The 20,081-nt window shown below is 29.5% G+C and overlaps 3 protein-coding genes across 3 annotated transcripts; 2 read left to right on the top strand and 1 right to left on the bottom strand.

Annotated features, from left to right (window-relative positions):
• Positions 1 to 684: 684 nt before the first annotated feature.
• On the top strand, positions 685 to 7,176 carry LOC134832241 (eukaryotic translation initiation factor 4E-binding protein Mextli). The gene is made up of 8 exons (XM_063846217.1): positions 685 to 741; positions 1,151 to 1,782; positions 1,846 to 2,062; positions 4,121 to 4,192; positions 4,254 to 4,314; positions 4,375 to 5,168; positions 5,225 to 5,343; positions 6,762 to 7,176. Exons 2-8 carry the CDS (start codon positions 1,366 to 1,368, stop codon positions 6,978 to 6,980), a joined length of 1,899 nt encoding a protein of 632 aa, XP_063702287.1. The 5' UTR covers positions 685 to 741; positions 1,151 to 1,365; the 3' UTR covers positions 6,981 to 7,176.
• Positions 7,089 to 9,420, bottom strand: LOC134832240 (eEF1A lysine and N-terminal methyltransferase homolog). The gene is made up of 3 exons (XM_063846216.1): positions 9,284 to 9,420; positions 9,100 to 9,222; positions 7,089 to 9,048 (listed from the first exon to the last, which is right to left on the bottom strand). Exons 1-3 carry the CDS (start codon positions 9,376 to 9,378, stop codon positions 7,218 to 7,220), a joined length of 2,049 nt encoding a protein of 682 aa, XP_063702286.1. The 5' UTR covers positions 9,379 to 9,420; the 3' UTR covers positions 7,089 to 7,217.
• A 90-nt stretch (positions 9,421 to 9,510) lies between these two features.
• LOC134830557 (CXXC-type zinc finger protein 1-like) lies at positions 9,511 to 11,674 on the top strand. Its single transcript, XM_063844076.1, has 2 exons — positions 9,511 to 9,997; positions 10,706 to 11,674. Exons 1-2 carry the CDS (start codon positions 9,563 to 9,565, stop codon positions 11,624 to 11,626), a joined length of 1,356 nt encoding a protein of 451 aa, XP_063700146.1. The 5' UTR covers positions 9,511 to 9,562; the 3' UTR covers positions 11,627 to 11,674.
• The last annotated feature ends 8,407 nt before the right edge of the window (positions 11,675 to 20,081 follow it).

The following is a 20,081-nucleotide window of genomic DNA, read 5'->3' as shown; positions in this document are numbered from 1 at the left end:
TCAAGCTTGAGAACCATCCAAAAGACATCCAAAGGCATTTTTCATAACTTTTGATCAATTTCAAGCTTATAAACCATCAAATGGGCTTTCAAAATAAAAATTACGTATTTTTTACGTATTTTTTATTTTTCAATTTTCAAGCTTCCAAGCTTTTTCATAAACCATCCAAAATGGGCTCTCAAAATAAAAATGAAACGTATTTTTTACGTATTTTTTATTTTTCAATTTTCAAGCTTGAGAACCATCCAAAAGACATCCAAAGGCATTTTTCATAACTTTTGTTCAATTTCAAGCTTATAAACCATCAAATGGGCCTTCAAAATAAAAATTACGTATTTTTTACGTATTTTTTATTTTTCAATTTTCAAGCTTGAGAACCATCCAAAAGACATCCAAAGGCATTTTTCATAACTTTTGATCAATTTCAAGCTTATAAACCATCAAATGGGCTCTCAAAATGAAAATTACGTATTTTTTACGTATTTTTTATTTGTGAATATTTAAGCTTAAGAACCATTCAAAAGACATCCAAAGATATTTTCCATAATAATGATCATATTCGAGATTAAATACCCCAATATTTAATTTTTCCAAATTGACTCAAAAAACTTTTATCAAACTTGCAACGACCTTATCAGTTTCATTCGTCTCAAGTAATGTATTCCATAAAAAACAATCACATTTATCAATTTCATTCGTCTCACCCGAGAAATTCCGTCAAAACGAAACTTCTGCGAACAGGTAAGCAAAATTTCCCAATTTTCATCTAATTTAACAAATGTTCGTGACGTATCCAATTATTTTTCCGCTCAAAAAGGTTCTCGAAAGTCTCTTTAAAGGAAAAATCATGAAGATCATTGTCTTCATTTCCTCTTAATTTGTGAATTTTTGATTATTTTTCGGGATTTCCTATCCAAGGGCGTAGAACGTGTTTCAAAATTCTTATTAGATTTCCCAATTTTTCGATTTTAAAGGGATTTTAAGGGAAAAAGAGTTTCATTGAAGTCATGTTTAAAGGAAATTTTTGAATTTTTCAAGACAAATTGCGGGAAAATGCGTGTTAATTAAGTTAGAGAGCCTCTTTGCTACGTCAGATGTGCTTTGTTGACATTTCAATTTGATGACCTTATTTTTCTTTTTTCTATTCCAGGGGAGGTGCTATTTTCACTTTTTTTTAGTTTTTTTTTACACGAAAAAAAAAGTTAATTTGTCGTAGTTTTCTCTTCTGATTTTTCACCGGAAATTTTGTTGTTGTTGCCATATCCATAAGTAACCAGAAGCAAAATAATAAAAACAAACAATCGAAGAAAAAAGTAGAGCAAGACACGCAAAAACAAAAAAAAAAGAGAAATCTAGCGAGAGGAGATGTCACAATACCGGCGATTGGGCAAAAATTTGGAGACTCCGCGTCCCTTGAATTCGACGCAGGGAGCTCCCGTGGGAAATATTGCCGCAAAAAATCAACCGCAGCACTACGAGACGCAAGGCAGCATCGACGATCTCATCACACTGATCGAAAGTGTCGCACCGACACTCGTCAATGGCTCGATCAACATTCAAAACCTGAATATTTTGAAGGCGAATTTGTGCATTCATGGTCCGCGTTTGGAAGAAGTTGCCAAAGATACGCTCGATCGAACGTTTGTCGTGCTGCGAAATGCCTCGTTGGATGAACGACTTACGATTATGACGCGTCTCAAGTTGCTCGAGCTCATTGAATTGCGTGCGAAACATTGGCAGGTTTCGAGTGACATCAACTCGTATTATCAGTTCAAGGTTGAGGTGAGATTTTTTTTTTTAAATTTTATGAATTTTTTAATTTTAAGGAGAATTTTTGATTTTTAGCCCGATGGTCTTCAAGTGCAAACGGAGCCCATGATGCTTAGCACCTCCCCGCCATTACAAATTGGATCAATGTCGTCAATGCAATCCGGGACGGCACCTGCTTTGGCGCCCGGCGAGTTGATTCGTAACTCGGGAAAGTTTACGAAGCCAACAAAGATCCCCGGAAAGAATTATTCCAAGGATGAAATCGTCATTCGTAATGCTGATTCAGGAAAAGGTGAGTTTTCGACGTACTTCAATTATTTTTCCGCTCAAAAAGGTTCTCGAAGTTCTTTAAAGCTCGAAGATCATTGTCTTCATTTCCTAATTTGTGATTTTTTGATTATTTTTCGGGATTTCCCATCCAAGGGCGTTACAACTCAAAACTGAAAAAAAATCAAAATTCTTATTAGAATTTTTTCGATTTTAAAGGGATTTTAAGGGAAAAGAGTTTCATTGAAGTCATAAAAAACAATTTTTTCTTTGACATAGTTTTGTTAAAAACTAAATCAAGAGCAAAAAAACTGGTTGTGCAAAGAAATTTTTGTCACATTTCAAATGATTTTTTTCTTTTTTCTAAATTTATTAATTTGTCGTAGTTTTTTAATTTTTCAGGAGGGCTCTAATTTTGTTTTTAATCATAATAACTCAAAACTGCAAAATAATAAAAACAAACAATTAAATTGGGCAAAAAAAATTTTTCCCTTGAATTCGTTTTACGCAGGGAGCTCCCGTGGGAAATATTGCCGCAAAAAATCAACCGCAGCACTAAGGCAGCATCGACGATCTCATCACACTGATCGAAAATGTCGCGCCGACACTCGTCAATGGCTCGATCAACATTCAAAACCTGAATATTTTGAAGGCGAATTTGTGCATTCATGGTCCGCGTTTGGAAGAAGTTGCCAAAGATACGCTCGATCGAACGTTTGTCGTGCTGCGAAATGCCTCGTTGGATTTACGATTATGACGCGTCTCAAAGCTCAAATTGCGTGCGAAAGTTCAAGGTTGAGGTGAGATTTTTTTTTTAAATTTCATGAATTTTCAAATTTTAAGGAAAATTTTTGATTTTTAGCCCGATGGTCTTCAAGTGCAAACGGAGCCCATGATGCTTAGCACCTCCCCGCCATTACAAATTGGATCAATGTCGTCAATGCAATCCGGGACGGCACCTGTCTTTGGCGCCCGGCGAGTTGATTCGTAACTCGGGAAAGTTTACGAAGCCAACAAAGATCCGGAAAGAATTATTCCAAATGAAATTCATTCGTAATGCTGAAAATCTTTTAATGCTGAAAGCGATTTTTGTCAAATCTTGCTCCAAATGGATAAAAATTTATCAGAGAGGCTCTAATTTATCATTTTTAATCATTTTTAAACTCAAAACTGCCAAAAAATTGAAACTGAAAAAAAATTTTTTCTTTGACATAGTTTTGTTTTAAAAACTAAATCAAGAGCAAAAAAACTGTGTCAAAAACTGTGTCAAAGCTATTTTTGTCAAATCTTGCTCCAAATGGATAAAAATTTATCAGAGGGCTCTAATTTATCATTTTTAATCATTTTATAACTCAAAACTGCCAAAAAATTGAAACTGAAAAAAAAATTTTTCTTTGACATAGTTTTGTTTTGAAAACTAAATCAAGAGCAAAAAAACTATGTCAAAAACTGTGTCAAAGCAATTTTTGTCAAATCTTGCTCCAAATGGATAAAAATTTATCAGAGGGCTCTAATTTATCATTTTTAATCATTTTCTAACTCAAAACTGCAAAAAAATTGAAACTGAAAAAAAAATTTTTCTTTGACATAGTTTTGTTTTAAAAACTAAATCAAGAGCAAAAAAACTGTGTCAAAAACTGTGTCAAAGCTATTTTTGTCAAATCTTGCTCCAAATGGATAAAAATTTATCAGAGGGCTCTAATTTATCATTTTTAATCATTTTATATCTTAAAACTATAAAAAAATAAAATTGAAAAAATAAATTAATTTAACATTGGATTTTAAAATTTCATAATAAAATTGATAAAAAAATATTTCAGTAAAAAACTTAAAAATATATTTTTTTTTAATTTTAAATATTTATTTTTATTTATTTTATTTAATTTTATTTTTCATTAAAAAAAAATTATTAAAAGTATTAAAAAAATAATAATTTTCTACTTTTGATTCAAAATTTGTAAATGTCAATTTGAAAAACTTTCCGTTAAAAATTTTAATGAATTATTTCGTTAATTTTATAATTTTTTAAAATATCATGTCAGAAAAAAAGTAATTTTTAAATATTTTTTTTTTATTTTTTCAGTAATGGGAATCAAAGGACGCAGAGTTCATATGATCGAAGAATTGAGTGAGACAATCATTTCCTTCCAAAAAGGTAAAAACAATTTTTTTTTTAATTTTTTTTTCTAATTCGTAGTTTTTTGTTAAATTTTTAGTGAATCCGGGAGCTAAAGAGCGTTTAGTGCAGATCACAGGTCCATCTGAAGAGAAAATCAAGTAAAGTTTTCGAATATTTTTAAGAAATTTTCTCAAATTTGAATTTTTCTCCATTTTCAGTTACGCGAAAAGTCTCATCGAAGACACAATTCGCCGTAATGCCTCTCCCGTTCGTCTCGATTCGCAAGACGATGGCATGTCAGTTGTTTCGGGCAACGGTAACATGATGCAAAACGCATCTGCGCCCCAATCCATGCCAATGCAACACGACATGTTCATGCCATCCGCCGATCTTTACTCGACTTCCGGCAAATTCCGCACTAACAACAATCACAATTTCGGCGGCAGAGCTCCCGGCGCCCTGCAACAAAGTTATTCCACGGATGACGCGTCGCTCGGCGAATACAAGTACACCGTAAACGTGGGCCAACACAGTATTAAAATTACTGGCGATAATTTTGAGTTGATTCGTACGGCAAAACTCGTGCTCGACGATTACTTCAGCAGTGCCGAATTCCTCCAGTCTGTCGGCGATTACGTGGATGACGCTTACAATCAGCATGCGGCGCAAACGATGGCGTATCAGCATCACGTCATGCATCAGGATTCCTTTCCGCCAACGAGTGTCATTGGCAATCGGATGTCACGCGACGATAGCGGGATCGCGTTAGACAAGAAACTTTCGCCCGGAAAGCAGTTGGAGGAAGCTGTGAAGAAATCCGTTCGCATAACTGACACCGTCGCAGATGCAGATGCGAAACAGGAGATTTACGAAGACGACGAAGTGTTCATTGTCGACGAAAATGGAAAAGAAATCCCGATTGGCGGCACGAAGACAGACGTTAACGAGCAAAATGGCATCGCTCGCACGCAAAAAGTCAACAATTTACGTTCGAGTTTGGTTGAAAGTTGCAGTAAGTTTGCAAAAAATCTCAAAAAAATAATTTTTTAAGTTAAATTTTTCTTTTAGAACGCCACAACTACGACATCAAAGAGTTGCTGGAATACTCAAACAGTCCTTTTGCGTGGGCCTTGCCCGAGAATTGGATCAAAATCTGTGAAAAATTGCCGAATTTGGTGCGAAACAAGGTAAATGACGACACCGTTGCTGTCAATAACAACAACAATTTGCGTGCTCGTCCGCATTTTAATCGTCACAAAAGTTTCGATTGTGCCACTAATATCAACAACAACAACAACGTTGCTCCCGGAGTGAATCTTCGCCCCAAAAAGCCATTTGCCAACGACGATACTAAACGCAACTCCTTTGTACGATCTACCTCCTTGTGTGACTAATTCTTCCTTACTCACTAAAAAAACTCTTCTAACAAGAAAATTCATGCAGAAGAAATTTATTTTTCAAAAGACTAATTAAGATGTAACTCGAAAGCATTACAACAAAAAAAACTAACTGTGAGATGAATGAATTTAAACTTAAAACTATTTAATATATATTTAATAAATTAACGCAAGAAAAGTTACTATTAATAAGAATTAATTTAAAAATACCAAAAAAAAATTTTTTTTTGAATCCGTATCTATATCAATATTAAAATGTATTAATTATTATGAATATATGTGAAAACGAAGTGAATTCTAATGAAAAAATTGGAATTAAAAAAAGAAATAAAGAATCATTTATCAAATTTAATTTGAAATTAAAAGAGAAAATATAGTTTTTGAAGACTAATCCTGTGTTTTTGTGTGTTTTATTGCCTTGATTTGTTTGACTAACAGCATTTTTCGTTGCTTTTGATTGAAATTTGAAATATTAACCAGGCGTCTCCATTTTTTTTACCGCATTTCGAGAAAAAATGCGGTAATGTGATAAACTTTGATGTATTTTGAAAATTTCTTTGAAAAAAATATTAAATTATTTTTTTAAATTTTTTTTAGAATTTCGAAAATAATTTAAAAAATATTTTTTTTAATTTAAAAAAATTAATTAAAGAAATACAACTCTTTGTGCCACATAAAAAAATACTAAAAAAAATTTTTAAATATTTTCACGAGGATTTAAAAAAAACAAATTTATTTTTTTATTTTTTTTAGAATCTCGAAAAAAATTTAAAAACATTTCTTTTTAATTAAAAAAAAAATAATTAAAAAAATAAACAAAAAAAGAAGTTCGAAATAAATTCTAAAATTTTCAAAAATGTTTTACGAGGATTTTTTTTAAAATTATTTTTTTAAAAATTTTTTTAATTAAAAAAAATTAAGTAAACCATTAAAGAATTAAAAAAAAATTGAAATTTTTGTTCGAAGAATTTTTTTAAATTAAAAAACATATATTGATTTATTAAAAATTTATAAAAAATCCTTCAAAATTAATCGAAAATTATTTGAATTCAAAAAATTTTAACCTTTAAAAAAATTAAAATTATGTAAATTCTTTCAAAATTAATAAAAATCATGCTAAAAATTGCTTCTCACGTAATTAAAATTTTTTGCTTGTTTCAAAATGTCAAAAAATTCAAAATTTTAAAAATTTTGAAAAATTTCTTTAGGATTTATCCAACGAGAAAAATCGCTTCACTGTGCAAAAATACCTGGAAAGTCGTTTTCTTGAAGTCCCCGAGAAGACAATCGAACCTTCAAACAGCTCCTCGAGCATTTTGGATGAATCTTCGACGACAACAGATGGCGACACCATCGAATCTGTGGGCGGCTCTCAATTAATCCTCGAAACAGCTGCTGCCGAAGACGACGAGGAACGAAATTTGTAAACTTTAAATTTTTTTTACATATTGACATAATCTGAACTAACTTTAGTATTAAGTGTCATGAACATTATTCTTTGATACACAAAAACACAGGAAAATTTCTTTTCAAGAGTGACTTTCTTTCAGGATGAGAATTAAATTTAATTAAAAAAAGTGTAATAAAATTGTAAGAATAAAATAAATAATTTTTTTCACACATTTTTTCATGTTTTTTTAACAAAATTTTATATTTTCCATTTTTTAAACCTTTAAATTACTCAAAAAATCCGTAATTTCGATCAATTCATCGTCTTGCGCGACAATTTTTTGGCTGCACGCAAGTTGATTCAACTCTTTTGCTGACTTTTCAAACATTTTCTTCCATTTTTCCGCATCGAGCGGCGCCTCACTCGCACTGCAATACACAATTTCGTTCAAATCTTCCTCCAGCTTGAAGGAACAAACAGCTTTAAAGTCCTTTTTCAGGTCGGCGATCACTTTTTCCCGTAATTCGTCGTCGCGACAAACCAAATTCAGGATAAAAAGTCCATCGTCCTTCAGGATTTTCTTCACAGCGTCAATAATTTCGGGCGAAAGGAAGTCTTTCGGAGGGCAACTCATGCCGATCGATGTGTCTTTCGAATCGACATCAAATAAAACTGCATTCAGTTTCTTCGGATTTTCCATTTTCGACGCTTCTTTGAGATATTCAAGGCCATCTTGGATGACAACTTCCAAATTTTTCGTTTGATTCAGCTCGAAAAACTCCGTGGCAATGGATAAAATCGACGGATCAAGCTCAATTGCGGTAATTTTTACATTTTTTAACATTTCTTGGATGAACGAGACGAGTCCGCCGCCTCCCAAACCGACGAGAAGTGCTTCTGTCTTTGTGGATTTTTTATTTTTTGACTTTGTGGTGTTGAAAATGTTCAATCCAGCTGTCATGTAGAGATGATGTTGACATGCCAAGTACGTTTTATCGACAAATTTCTTCATCACAGTGCCATCTTTCGCATGGGACATCTTCAAAAGTGCCTCCGATTGGATCGTATTTTGGTTCTGCATGAAAATCAAGCGACGAAAGAGTTGATTGTTATCACACAAGACATCTTCGATGACATAAGGACCCGAAAAATCGCTTTTTCCCTTGCAAATTAGCTCGCGATGACCCACATTCGAGTCCAAACTCAAATACGGAATTTTCGCTGAACTTCCATTTGGCGCCAAATTTCGAATGTACGGATTAAGCTCCTCTTGAACGCGTTCCCAGTCCGGATATGTGAAATCTCGATGCATGGAAACGATCGCTAATCGATCATGCCCCGATGATTCCTGTAATTTTCGACGTCCCGGCGGAGTTGAGAACAACCAATCAACTTCCCTGCCCTGCGGAACGATAAAAGCCGCAAATTTTCCATTTCCACGTTTGGGTTTTTGATCCAAGACATGAATTGTGTATCGCGGTTTGTCTTTATCGTCTGCCGTGTGAAGCTCAAGCTTAATTTCGTTCGATAAAGCAGCTGAGGAGTCCTTTACAAGCCCATTCGTGACCATCGAAGATTGTTGTACGTCATTTATGACCGCAGAAACTTCCGCTTCGCTCGTTAATCGTTGAATTTTATCGCCGCACATGCAAATTTCGAGCAATTTTTGGGGTAACGCCTTGAATTTCGTCGCTACAACAACAAAAACGGGCATACTTGTGCCATCGGAAGACGTTTCAGCGGTTTTTCGTTCAGCTTCGACGCATCGAACGACGCGGAACATGAAATTATTTGCAGGTAACGTTGCCAAAAGTAATTTTAGGATGTGTGGTTGAAGTAATGACACGCAAATAAATCTTCCGCCGATTTTTAAAACACGCGACATTTCCGATAAATAGGCAGAAACGCGATTTAAGACCTCGGCGGAGTCATCGGTCATCAAGGCATCGAGCGTTCCTTTGTCTAAAACGACGGAAAATGTTTCCTCATTGAATTCTTTCATCTGGGTGACATCTCCTTGAAGCCATTGCATCTCACTTCGACTCCGATTTGCCTTCAACATTTGATTTATAACGGTAGCTGAGATATCTACATTCACAATTTTCCTATAAGAATCGAAATTTAAAAAAATCGATGAAAAATTAATTTTTTCTTACTTTATCCCGACGTCATAGAGATCAGCGGAGAGTTTACTGTTACCGCAACCAACAACCAAGATGTCATCTTTCGGTTTTATGTATTTGTGCAAAATTCCACACAACTCTGGATATTCGCCGTACCTGAAAACAACTCAAAAATATAAAAAAATTGAATTTTTGGAGGCAAAATTCGATGACTTACCATTCAAAAGCTGCTTTTCCGCGTGCCTTGAAGAACTGATCCCAATATTTCGTGGATCCAAACTCGCTTGTCGTCTTCGGAAGCAGTAAATTCATGTTCTTTCCTCGGTTGATGTTGTTTGTTTACCTCTGCCATGTGAGTTATCACTTTCATTCGTCTCAAAATTTATCGACCCATGTCACATTTTTTGACAATTTCATCGTCCTACGTCACAATTAAAGAGCTGACGTAAACAAATTGGATCCGATCGGCATTCACCGAGACTAAAAGACCCGAAAAATGAGCGAAAAACGCTCAAAAAAGTCCAAAGAGGAGATTGCGAGGCAATTTGACCTGCCGGAACGCAAATCGAAGATAGCAACGATACTCCAAACGCAGGATGTGGCTTATTGCATCTGCAGAAGTAGCGATAGTTCGCGTTTCATGATTTGTTGTGATGCTTGCGAGGAATGGTATCACGGCGATTGCATAAATATTACGGAAAAGGAGGCGAAACACATCAAGCAGTACTTTTGCATCGCTTGTAAGGAGAAGGATCCGTCGTTGCAAGTCGTTTTTAGGCCTGTACCGCAAGCGCCTTCCGTCCAACAACCGTCGCACAGTGCAAGAGACGCTGGAGGACATTCGTATTCGAGCAAAAAAGCCGACGACAAGAAACTGAAGAAGCGCAAGGAACACAAAGCGGCGAAACATCAACGGGATGACAAGAAAATTGTAAGATAATTTTTAATTTTTTTTTATTTTAATTTTTTTTATTTTAATAAATTGATTAATTTTTAAATATTTATATAATTATTTTAAATTAAATAATTAAATTAATTTTAAAATAAATAATTAAATTAATTTTAATATATTCAATTTTATTAAATTTATTATTTTTTTTTTTAAAAAATTATTTTTTTAAATTTTTATTTATTTTGAATTTTTTGTTCGATTTAAAAAATATATTCAATTTGTTTGAAAATTTAAAATTAAAAAAAAAATATATATAAATTATTTTTTTAATATTTTTTTTTATGAGTGGTTTAGTTAAAATAATTTATAATGTTTATGTTTAATTTAATTAAATAAAATTTTGAAATTTAAAATTTTATATTTTTTTTAATATATTTTTTTCAATATAAAAATAAATTCAATAATTTTTTAATTTAAATTAAATTAATTTAATAATTTTTTAATAATAATAATAATTTTTTTTTTTTTTTTAAAAACAAATTTTTAATTTAAATTAAATTATTTTAAATTTTTTAATAAAAAAAAATATAAATTTTTAAAATTAAAAAATATTTTTCAAATAAAAAAAAATAATTTGATATAATTATTTTTATTTTTTTTAATTATTTTTTTTTTATGACAAAAAATTTAAAATGATCTCAAAACGATTTAATTTTTTTTTAATAAAAAAAATATTTTTTTTCACAGGCTGCAAGTCGCCCAAAGAAGCGAAAACGTTCAGTAACACCCGAAATTGTCCTAAATCCCGCTTTAACGGGCATTCGACAATGTCACGGACCCGGATGCATCATGAACGCACGCCCTCAGAGCAAATATTGTTCCGACGATTGCGGCATGCAGTTACAAACAGCCCGAATTTATCAAGTTTTGCCAAATCGCATCAACGAATGGGGCATGACACCTTCAAAAGCGGAAGAATTAAACGCAAAAGCCTTAGATTCAATTCGTTCAAAAATGGCAATCGTTCAAGCGACCTTGAGTGAACTCGATAAACGTCACACGGAACTCGATTTGTTGGTTGAACGCGCGAAACGATGCCAAATTGATCCTCGCGCCGCGGAAATTGCCGATAATGATGCTGACGAGGCGTCGATGTATTGCATCACGTGCGGACATGAAATTCACTCGAAATTCGCAATTCGTCACATGGAAAAATGTTTCAACAAGTACGAGTCTCAAGCGAGTTTCGGGAGTATTTATCGCACCCGCATCGAAGGAAATTCCATGTTTTGTGATTTTTTTAATCCGGCAAGTCAAACGTATTGCAAGCGATTGAAAGTTTTGTGTCCCGAACACTCGAAAGACCCGAAAGTGAATGACACAGATGTTTGTGGGTGTCCGTTAGTGAAGAAAGTTTTCACATTGACGGGAGAATTTTGTCGGGCGCCCAAAAAATCGTGTTACAAACATTTCGTTTGGGAGAAAATTCGGAGAGCGGAAATAGATTTGGAACGCGTGAGACAATGGCTGAAGATGGATGAGCTAATTGAGCAAGAGAGACAATGCAGAATGGCGATGAAGGCACGAGCATCCGTTATGGGACTGCTGCTGCACTCGACATACAATCACGAAATCATGGATAGATTAATGGCGAAGAGTAACAATTAAAACATTGCGACAAGTGAGAGGAACAATAAAATATTTTTAATTCTTGAAGATTTTTTTTCTCTGTCGTTTGTAATTTTTTTTTCGTTGGCTTTAATCATTCATTGATGTTCTCAAAGACATTTTTTAAGGAAAAAAAAGAAAAATGTCAAAAAGGTTTCTTGTCTGTCTTTGAACAAATCTCTAAAAAATTAAACGAATTTTGTTTAAATAATAATTTTCATTTAATTTTTAAATTCTAAAAAATATTTTTGACTTAAAAAATTAGATTAATTAATTAAAATTAAAAACTAAATTAATTATTTTTAAAAAATTTTAATTTAATTAATTTTTGAATAATTCTTAAAATTGTTTTGTCTTTAAAAATTAATTAATTTAATTAAAATAAAAAATTAATTTAATAAAATTTTTTTTTAAAATTTTATTTAAAAAATTTTTTAAAATATTTTGACTTTAAAAATTAAATTAATTAATTTAAAAAATAATTTTTAATTAAATTATTTTTTAAATAAATTATTTTTCAATTAATTTAATTATTTTTTTAATTAGTTAATTGATTTAATTTTTAAAGTCAAAATAATTTAAAGAATTTTTTTAAAAATTAATTATATTAAAAATTTATGAAGTTTTTTAATTTTTAAGTTAATTTTGGAAAACTTCGATTTCTAAAGAAAACTGAAAGATAGCTTTTATCCAAATTTGAGAGCTGAAATTAGGTTTTAATTAAAATTTTTGGGCTGAAAATTAATTTTCTTTGAAATTAAGGAGTTTTAAAAAATTAAAAAAAAATCAAATATTTTTTTTAAATATTTAAAAAAAATACGCTCTTATCAAATACATTTTTCTAACGATTTTTATCTCATTTTTATCGTCTCTTGTTCTCCTCATTTTCGATGATCGAAGTAATTAACTTTTTAAAAAATAATAAAGAAATACATCCCAAACACGAATATGGCGCGTAATTAAATTAATTTTCCAAATCCTCCGATCTTCTCTCGTCTTATTTTTATTTTACTTTTGTTGTGTTTTTTTTTTGTTGCTTCCTCGTGTTTGTAACATACCAAATGATTTGAGGTGTAAAAAGATTCCATTGCATTCCATTTTATTACGATATGCGCTGCACTCTACGGTTCCATAGAAAAGTATGGACCATCCGAGAATTAAAATGCTTTACGTGACACGGAGATGTTCAAGTTCGAGTCTCATAGAACATAAGTTTTTCTATTTTTTACCTAAAAAATCTTTAATTAAAAAAAAAAATAATTTTTTTTATTAAAAATCATTAAAATTCAATTAAACGAAGGAAATTCCTGCAAACAAAAAATCCCTCTTGGACATTGTTTTAGGGCAAGTGCCTGCAAAGCTATACGAAAAAACAACAAAAAATGACCCGTATCTCTGTAGCGAGGCTGTACGAACATACTTTGCCTTATAATTTTATTCACATCACATATTTTAGATTAACCCATACAAGCGCACGACGGTCACTCATGAAAATTGTCTTGTTTTACAAGAAGTTGAACCAAGAAGAAGAAGAAGCAGAAGTTGAGGCTGTGTTGGTGTTTTAAATACCAATGGAGAGAAAAGAAATGAGTTGACACGAACACAGTGACACGAAAGAACAAGTTTTTACTTTTTTTTTGTTGGAATAATTTTTTGTACGAATCAAGAGTGTGTGTTTTTCATTCTTGCGATGTTGATTGTCTCTCGTTTCGTTGCCCGTTTGCTCCGTGGATGTACAGAGGATATTATTTTATGTCTTGTGCATGTGTGTTGTTTAATTATTTTCAAGTAGTAAACAACTAAAGTATTTACAGAGAAGGCGAAAGGAGTTGGCGGGAACAAGAATTTGAGTTTTTTTGATTAAAAATTAGAATTTTGAAAGAAATTTAATGAAAAATGACTTTCAGCTCTTGATTTTTAAAGAAAACTAACTTTCAGCTCTTGATTTTTAATGAAAACTAACCTTTAGTTTTTCAGTTTTTGTAAAAAAATATTCTCAGCCCACAAATTTTCATGAAAACTAACTTTCAGCTCTTGATTTTTATGAAAACTAACTTTCAGATCTTGGTTTTTAATGAAAACTAACTTTCAGCTCTTGATTTTTAATGAAAACTAACTTTCAGCTCTTGGTTTTTCATGAAAACTAACTTTCAGCTCTTGATTTTTATGAAAACTAACTTTCAGCTCTTGATTTTTAATGAAAACTAACTTTCAGCTCTTGATTTTTCATGAAAACTAACTTTCAGCCCACAAATTTTCATGAAAACTAACTTTCAGCTCTTGATTTTTATGAAAACTAACTTTCAGCTCTTGATTTTTAATGAAAACTAACTTTCAGCTCTTGATTTTTATGAAAACTAACTTTCAGCTCTTGATTTTTAATGAAAACTAACCTTTAGTTTTTCAGTTTTTGTAAAAAAATATTCTCAGCCCACAAATTTTCATGAAAACTAACTTTCAGCTCTTGATTTTTGATGAAAACTAACTTTCAGCTCTTGATTTTTGTATCGAAAATCTAAAAAAATGTATCAAAAAAGTAAAATGATGGATAAAAATTATTTTTCTAAAGAATCTAAGATCCCTTCTCCTCCCCGATTTCTCATCCACACACCTGATTCCCATCATTCCGTACACACATTTACCTTATTTGACTCTTTTTACATTATCTTCCATTTCTTCTTCACACACTCTTTTCTCTCGTCGCTGTTTACACGAGATATTTTGAACTCTGCACGACAAAGACGAGATCAGGCACGAACACAAACAAATCGCTCAAGTACCTTAACTGGACAGGTAGATAGAAATTAGCTGCACTCTATAAATAAATTCACGTGTGTGTGTGTTAAATATCTCGCGCGTATAGAAAGAAAACACTTTAGAAGTGTCTCGCGAAGAAAAAGCAGGTTCATGTCAGTTACTCACCGATCGTCGAGTTGTACAGTTTTGTGAAAAGGAACTTGATGAAGGAACTGTTATCGTCGGTTATTACAACTCTCATGTACCTACGTCTATCGACGCACATACGCAAACACATATATGTTGGAATTTAATAAATTAATTAGGAATATACACACGTAGACGTCGTTTTCGTCGACGATCTCGAGCTAAAACAGGATTTTTACTGCTCGAAAAGTACATTTTGACGGAAAAAAATCAATTTTTCTGAGAGAAATTAGTGAGGTAATTACAAAAACTGACAAAATATCGACAAAAATGAAAATTTAAAGCGCGAGTGCGAGGAAATAAAATGCAAAAAAGTGTACATCGACAACGTTATAAATAAAGCTACGCGATATTCACTCGCTACAACATGTTAGAGTGTCGTCGACACATAAAATAAAATAATATGTACTACATTATTGTATTTATAATATAAAAAAGGAAGAAAATGGAATGTGATGAATTAAGCGTTTTTCCATCGCCATCAAGAATTTTATAAAAAAAAATATTTAAAAGTGCCTGAAAAATATTTTTGTAAATAAATAAAAAAAAATTAAAATAAATAATTAAAAAATAAAAATAAATTCAGTGAATCAAATTAAATTAAAAAAAAATAATAATAAAAAAAAATTTTAAAAAAATAATAAAACAATAAAAAAAATTATTCTTGAAATACGAAACAACATTGGATTCGATTACACTTGACCATTGCTAAAATAAAAAAAGAGCAGAAATAAAAATAAATATACGCGAGTGCAGCAAAAAAACACACATACCATACTTACACCATTATTATTGCCCATTACATTCTTTTAATGGCTACAATTTTTTTCTTCCTTCAATATTTAATTTTTCGTTCTTGCTCATCTGGAATCTCGAATAATATTATTATTCGACCTGATATGCTTTAATGTGCGTGGATTTTTTATTATTCTTATACGGATCAAAAGCAACTTGGTAAGTTCAATTATTTTTTTTTAATTCTTCATTTTTTTTTGTTCAAAAGTGTAAATGACGCGCTACGATCTCAAAGGTCAATAGGTGAGAAGAATTTCTCTCTTTCATGACTCATGCTTCGCTCGTGATGGGATTGGGAATTCAAAAATTCGATCCGCACTCCAATTAATAACGAATATGAGAACAAACGTTTTTTTTTTAAATAAGACAAAAAGAAAGTAACTTAATGATGTTAACAATGTTTGAAAGTCTAAAAGGTTTTTTTTGTGAGTTAAAAAAAAATTTGTAGTAGATTAGAAATGAGGAAAGACGTTAATGTGGGATACATGTTGTGATTTTTATCGAGATTTTGAGCCATGGCGAATTTTTCAGAGTATTTGAGGCAAAGATAATCAATGTGCTTCATTACCGATTGCGCTAACGGTCAAATTCTTATGGTGAGTTAACGATTTTATGAGTTAATATGGATTTGAAAATTATGATTTGAGATAAAATGTTAAGTGAGGAGATGGTTTAGTGAAGGTTTCTTTAAGTATTTTAAGAGGTAAAGAAAGGAAATTGTGGTTTTGTGAATTAAATTTGATTTTTAAAGTAGAGAAATGGGTCAAAAAGTAAATTTAATTAGAAATTCTGAATATTTTTGAAGAAATTTTATACTCTTTAGAAGATTTAAAGAGATTTTATGTCGAAAAACTTTTTTTCTTTGTTTTTGGGGCCCATAACCTTTTGTGTTTGAAGTTTTTTTTTAAATAATAAATTTCAAATAATTTTTGGTATTTTATAATGCTTGGTTTGGATTAATTGAAATAAATGAAAATTTCCATTTTTTTATCATCTGAAAAAAATAAAAGAAAATATATTAAATTAGTTAAAAAATTATCCTATTTTTAAATATTTAAAAAAAAATAATAAAATTTATTATTTAAATATTAATAATTTATTAATAAATAAATAGTAAAAATTTAAGATTTTTTTTAATACAATTTATATTTTAATAATTTTTAAATTAAATAATTTTTTTTGTATAAATTGTAAAAAAAATTGAAATAAAAAAATATAAAATATTAAAAAAAAAAACAATAATTATTTAATTTAAAAAAAAAAATAATTAAATAAAAATTATAAAAATATTTAATAAAAAAAAAATATTTTAAAAAATAAATTTAATAAAAAAAAATATCAATTATTTAAAAAAATATTAAAGTACATAATTAAATTAATTTCAAAAATAAATAAAATAAAAATTTATAATTAATAAAAAAATAATTTCAAAAATTCTTTATTAAAATTTCTTTTAAACTTCAAATCTAATAAAAAATTTTACAAATTAAAAATCAATTTTAATAGAAATTTTCGATTAAAAACCTTTTAAAACAAACCATAAAATACCTCATTCTTTCATGTAAAAAGGTCAATCGACTAACAATAAAACTAGTTTCCTGCTCTTCGCCACATTTGCTCGCTGCAATAAAATTCCTTATCACATCACAACTTTTAATAATAATAAAAAATGTGTTCAATTTATTTACCTTCCCTCCCCCTTTTTATATGCACAAGCACACGGGACTCTTTTCCCATTCAGAATCATTTCCTTCGCTTGCACTGCAGAAAGTAGAGAAATAAAATACTTAATTACCTTCTCATTCATTACTTACTTGGCAGAGAGAAAGATAATCTTTACGAAAAAAAAAAATAATAAGCAAGATGAAATTATTCCGATTATTAAACGTATTTAAACTTTATGATAAATCTCCCTGCACTGACTTCTTCATAATAGTTCCCATTTATAATTTCACCTGCGATGCACTTTTTTTTTGTTCTTACATGATGAACTGGGGTTCGTTTCTCAATTTAACGCGCAAGTCTTTCGTTTTTGCATACCTTCGGTTCGGTTCGGCTTGCATGCTCAATGAAATGATTGAATGACCCTTTTTGTTAAAACTCGTTCTTGAAAAAGTAATTTAAACAAAAGATTATCTTTGTAATTAAAATAGCTGCTACTTGTACGTGACTGCGTGTTGTACGAGGCTCTTCTCTTCTCTTTGCTTCTTTATTATTTAAAAAAAAAATTGTATCGCGCGCAGAAACGTGGATTGGACGGAGTGAAGAGGAAAAAGGCATATTCTTAATAATAATCATAATAATAATAATAAAAAGCTAGAAGAGAGTGAAAGAAAAGAAACCCAAGTGCAAAAACCCAAACGATATAACATTTCTTCTCGTTTTTTTTTTTGCTTACTAATAATAATAATAATAAAGGCATTCAATACGAATTGTGTTGTACATATTTTTAATCAAGCGCTAAAGAATGTTGTTGTTGCTGTTATTATTATTATTAGGTTTATATACCGACCAATAATGTGAAGAAAATTATTTTCGCAATTTTAGTTTATTTGCGATAAATTTAAAAATTATAAAATATTTCATTAAAAATTTTAAAATTAAAAAAAATTTAATTTAAATTTTAAAATATGATTTTTTATCAAAATTTTAAATTTTTAATTAAAAAAAAAATGACAAAATATATAAAAAAAATTTAATTAATTTTATTTAATAATTTTATTAATCCAATTTTATTTTATTTTTTAAAAATTAATGAATTGAATTAATTTGATATTTTTTTTAAAATGTAATCAATCAGCATAAATTAATTCGTCAAAATAAAATAAAAAAAAATAATTCAAATTAAAATAAATTATTAAAAAATTATTATTTCTATAAAAATTATTATTAAAATATTTTATTAATTAATTCAAATTTAATTTAAACAAATATTTGATTTTATTTTTTATATTTCAATAATTTAATATTATTAATAATTTAATAATTAATATTTAATTTTTTAATATTTTAATTTTTTTAATAAAATTTTTTATAAAATTTAATATATGATTAATTTGATAAATTTTATTTATTATTAATTTTAAAAAATTAAATTTATTTTAATTTAATAATTTTTTAATTAAATATTCAATTAATTTTAAAATTATTTAATTATCAAATTCAATTATTTTTTTTTACCTTTTTTAAATTTTAACTATTTTTCATAAAAAAAAATAAATAAATAAAAATAAAATTGCTTAAAAATTTTTATTTTTTTTATTCTTCTTTGTTCAAAAGTAAAAACTTAACTTTTGTAAAATATTTTTATTTTAATAATCGAAGGATTAGAATTAGAAATATTTAAAAAAAAAATTAAAACTTACCAACTTTTTTTCCAACATAATTTTGCGAAACACGAATTTTCCACAATGAACCGATAAACGTTCTCCGTTGTTGTTGTTGTTGTGTGGATGGATGTTCGCAGTTCACTTCTTACCTAGCCGTGTTTGTTGTTGTTGTTTGTGTATAAAATATAAATTGAACTCCATTTTAGTTTTAATTTAGTTTCAATCTTATTCATCCGGACGTTTTTTTTTTTGCTCGCTTTTCTTTTATTATTATTTTTTTTTTGCCTTCTTCTCCACGTTCATTTCGTTCCATTCCGTTCGTCGTCGTCGTCGTTTGATTCTGAAATAAATAAAAAAATAATTTTAATTTCAATTTCTTGAACATTGTTTGAATAAATTTAAATTGGTCGTGTACATTTTTCGCTATCCGGATGACGACGACGACGACAAAAACTGCCCTTTCAGGTCACAATAAAAGGGTCTGACAGACGACTTCTGGTTGTTTTTCTTTGCCAATTGCAAAATAATAAAAGGCATGGCAAAGAACAAAAAAGTTAATTTCGACGACGACGACGACGAGAAAGATGCGAAGAGATATAAAAGAGGCTGTTCGAACATTCTTGCTGGATGGATGTAAATATTCATTTCGAAACACAAATAATAATAATAAAATATTGTGTACGATCGTCGAAGAAAAAAAAAAGTTTCGTACATGTGTGTGTCGGATATTTTATTTTATAATTTTATATTAATTAACTTTTTTTTTCATTTTCTATATCTCATCATTTTATCTATTGAGGATTTCATTATATTTTATACGAACGTGTGTGTTTGTGTGTTTGTACGACGACAACGTTGTATATTATTAAAAGTAGAAACAACGTTGATGTTGATGATGATGATGAAGAAACGGGCCACAATAAATATTTTGCTGCCCATATAACTTCTGTTTCTTCGTGTTCTTGTAACCACATGTGAGATGTTAGGCACACAACGTACATATTAAGTGAACGTCTAAAGAAGAGGTAGAAAAGTAAATTATATAGCAAAGTTGCTAGATCTGGAACAGAAATTTTTTAACATTCTTCTATAATTTTTTGATATATTTATTTCAGTTAAAAATTTAAAATGTTTTCTTTAAAAAAAAAAAAAAAATTAAATTAAAAATTTTAAACTTAAAAATATAAAATTTTAATTGCAAAAAATTAAAATATTTAAAAAAAAGGTTTACCATTTTTTTCATTTTTAAACATATTTTTTTTTAACTACAGACTTGTGTATGTATTTTTTTTAAAATAAATATTAAAAATGTAGATAAAAATTACTTGAAAAAAAAATATATCTTTGAAAAAATATTTTTAAAAATTAATTAAAATAAATAGAATTAT

The sequence above is a fragment of the Culicoides brevitarsis genome, chromosome 2, assembly GCF_036172545.1.
Source record: "Culicoides brevitarsis isolate CSIRO-B50_1 chromosome 2, AGI_CSIRO_Cbre_v1, whole genome shotgun sequence".
NCBI classification, from domain to species: Eukaryota; Metazoa; Arthropoda; class Insecta; order Diptera; family Ceratopogonidae; genus Culicoides; species Culicoides brevitarsis.
The sequence above is the reverse complement of the archived record's forward strand: the minus strand, read 5'-3'. Positions and strand labels throughout refer to the sequence as shown.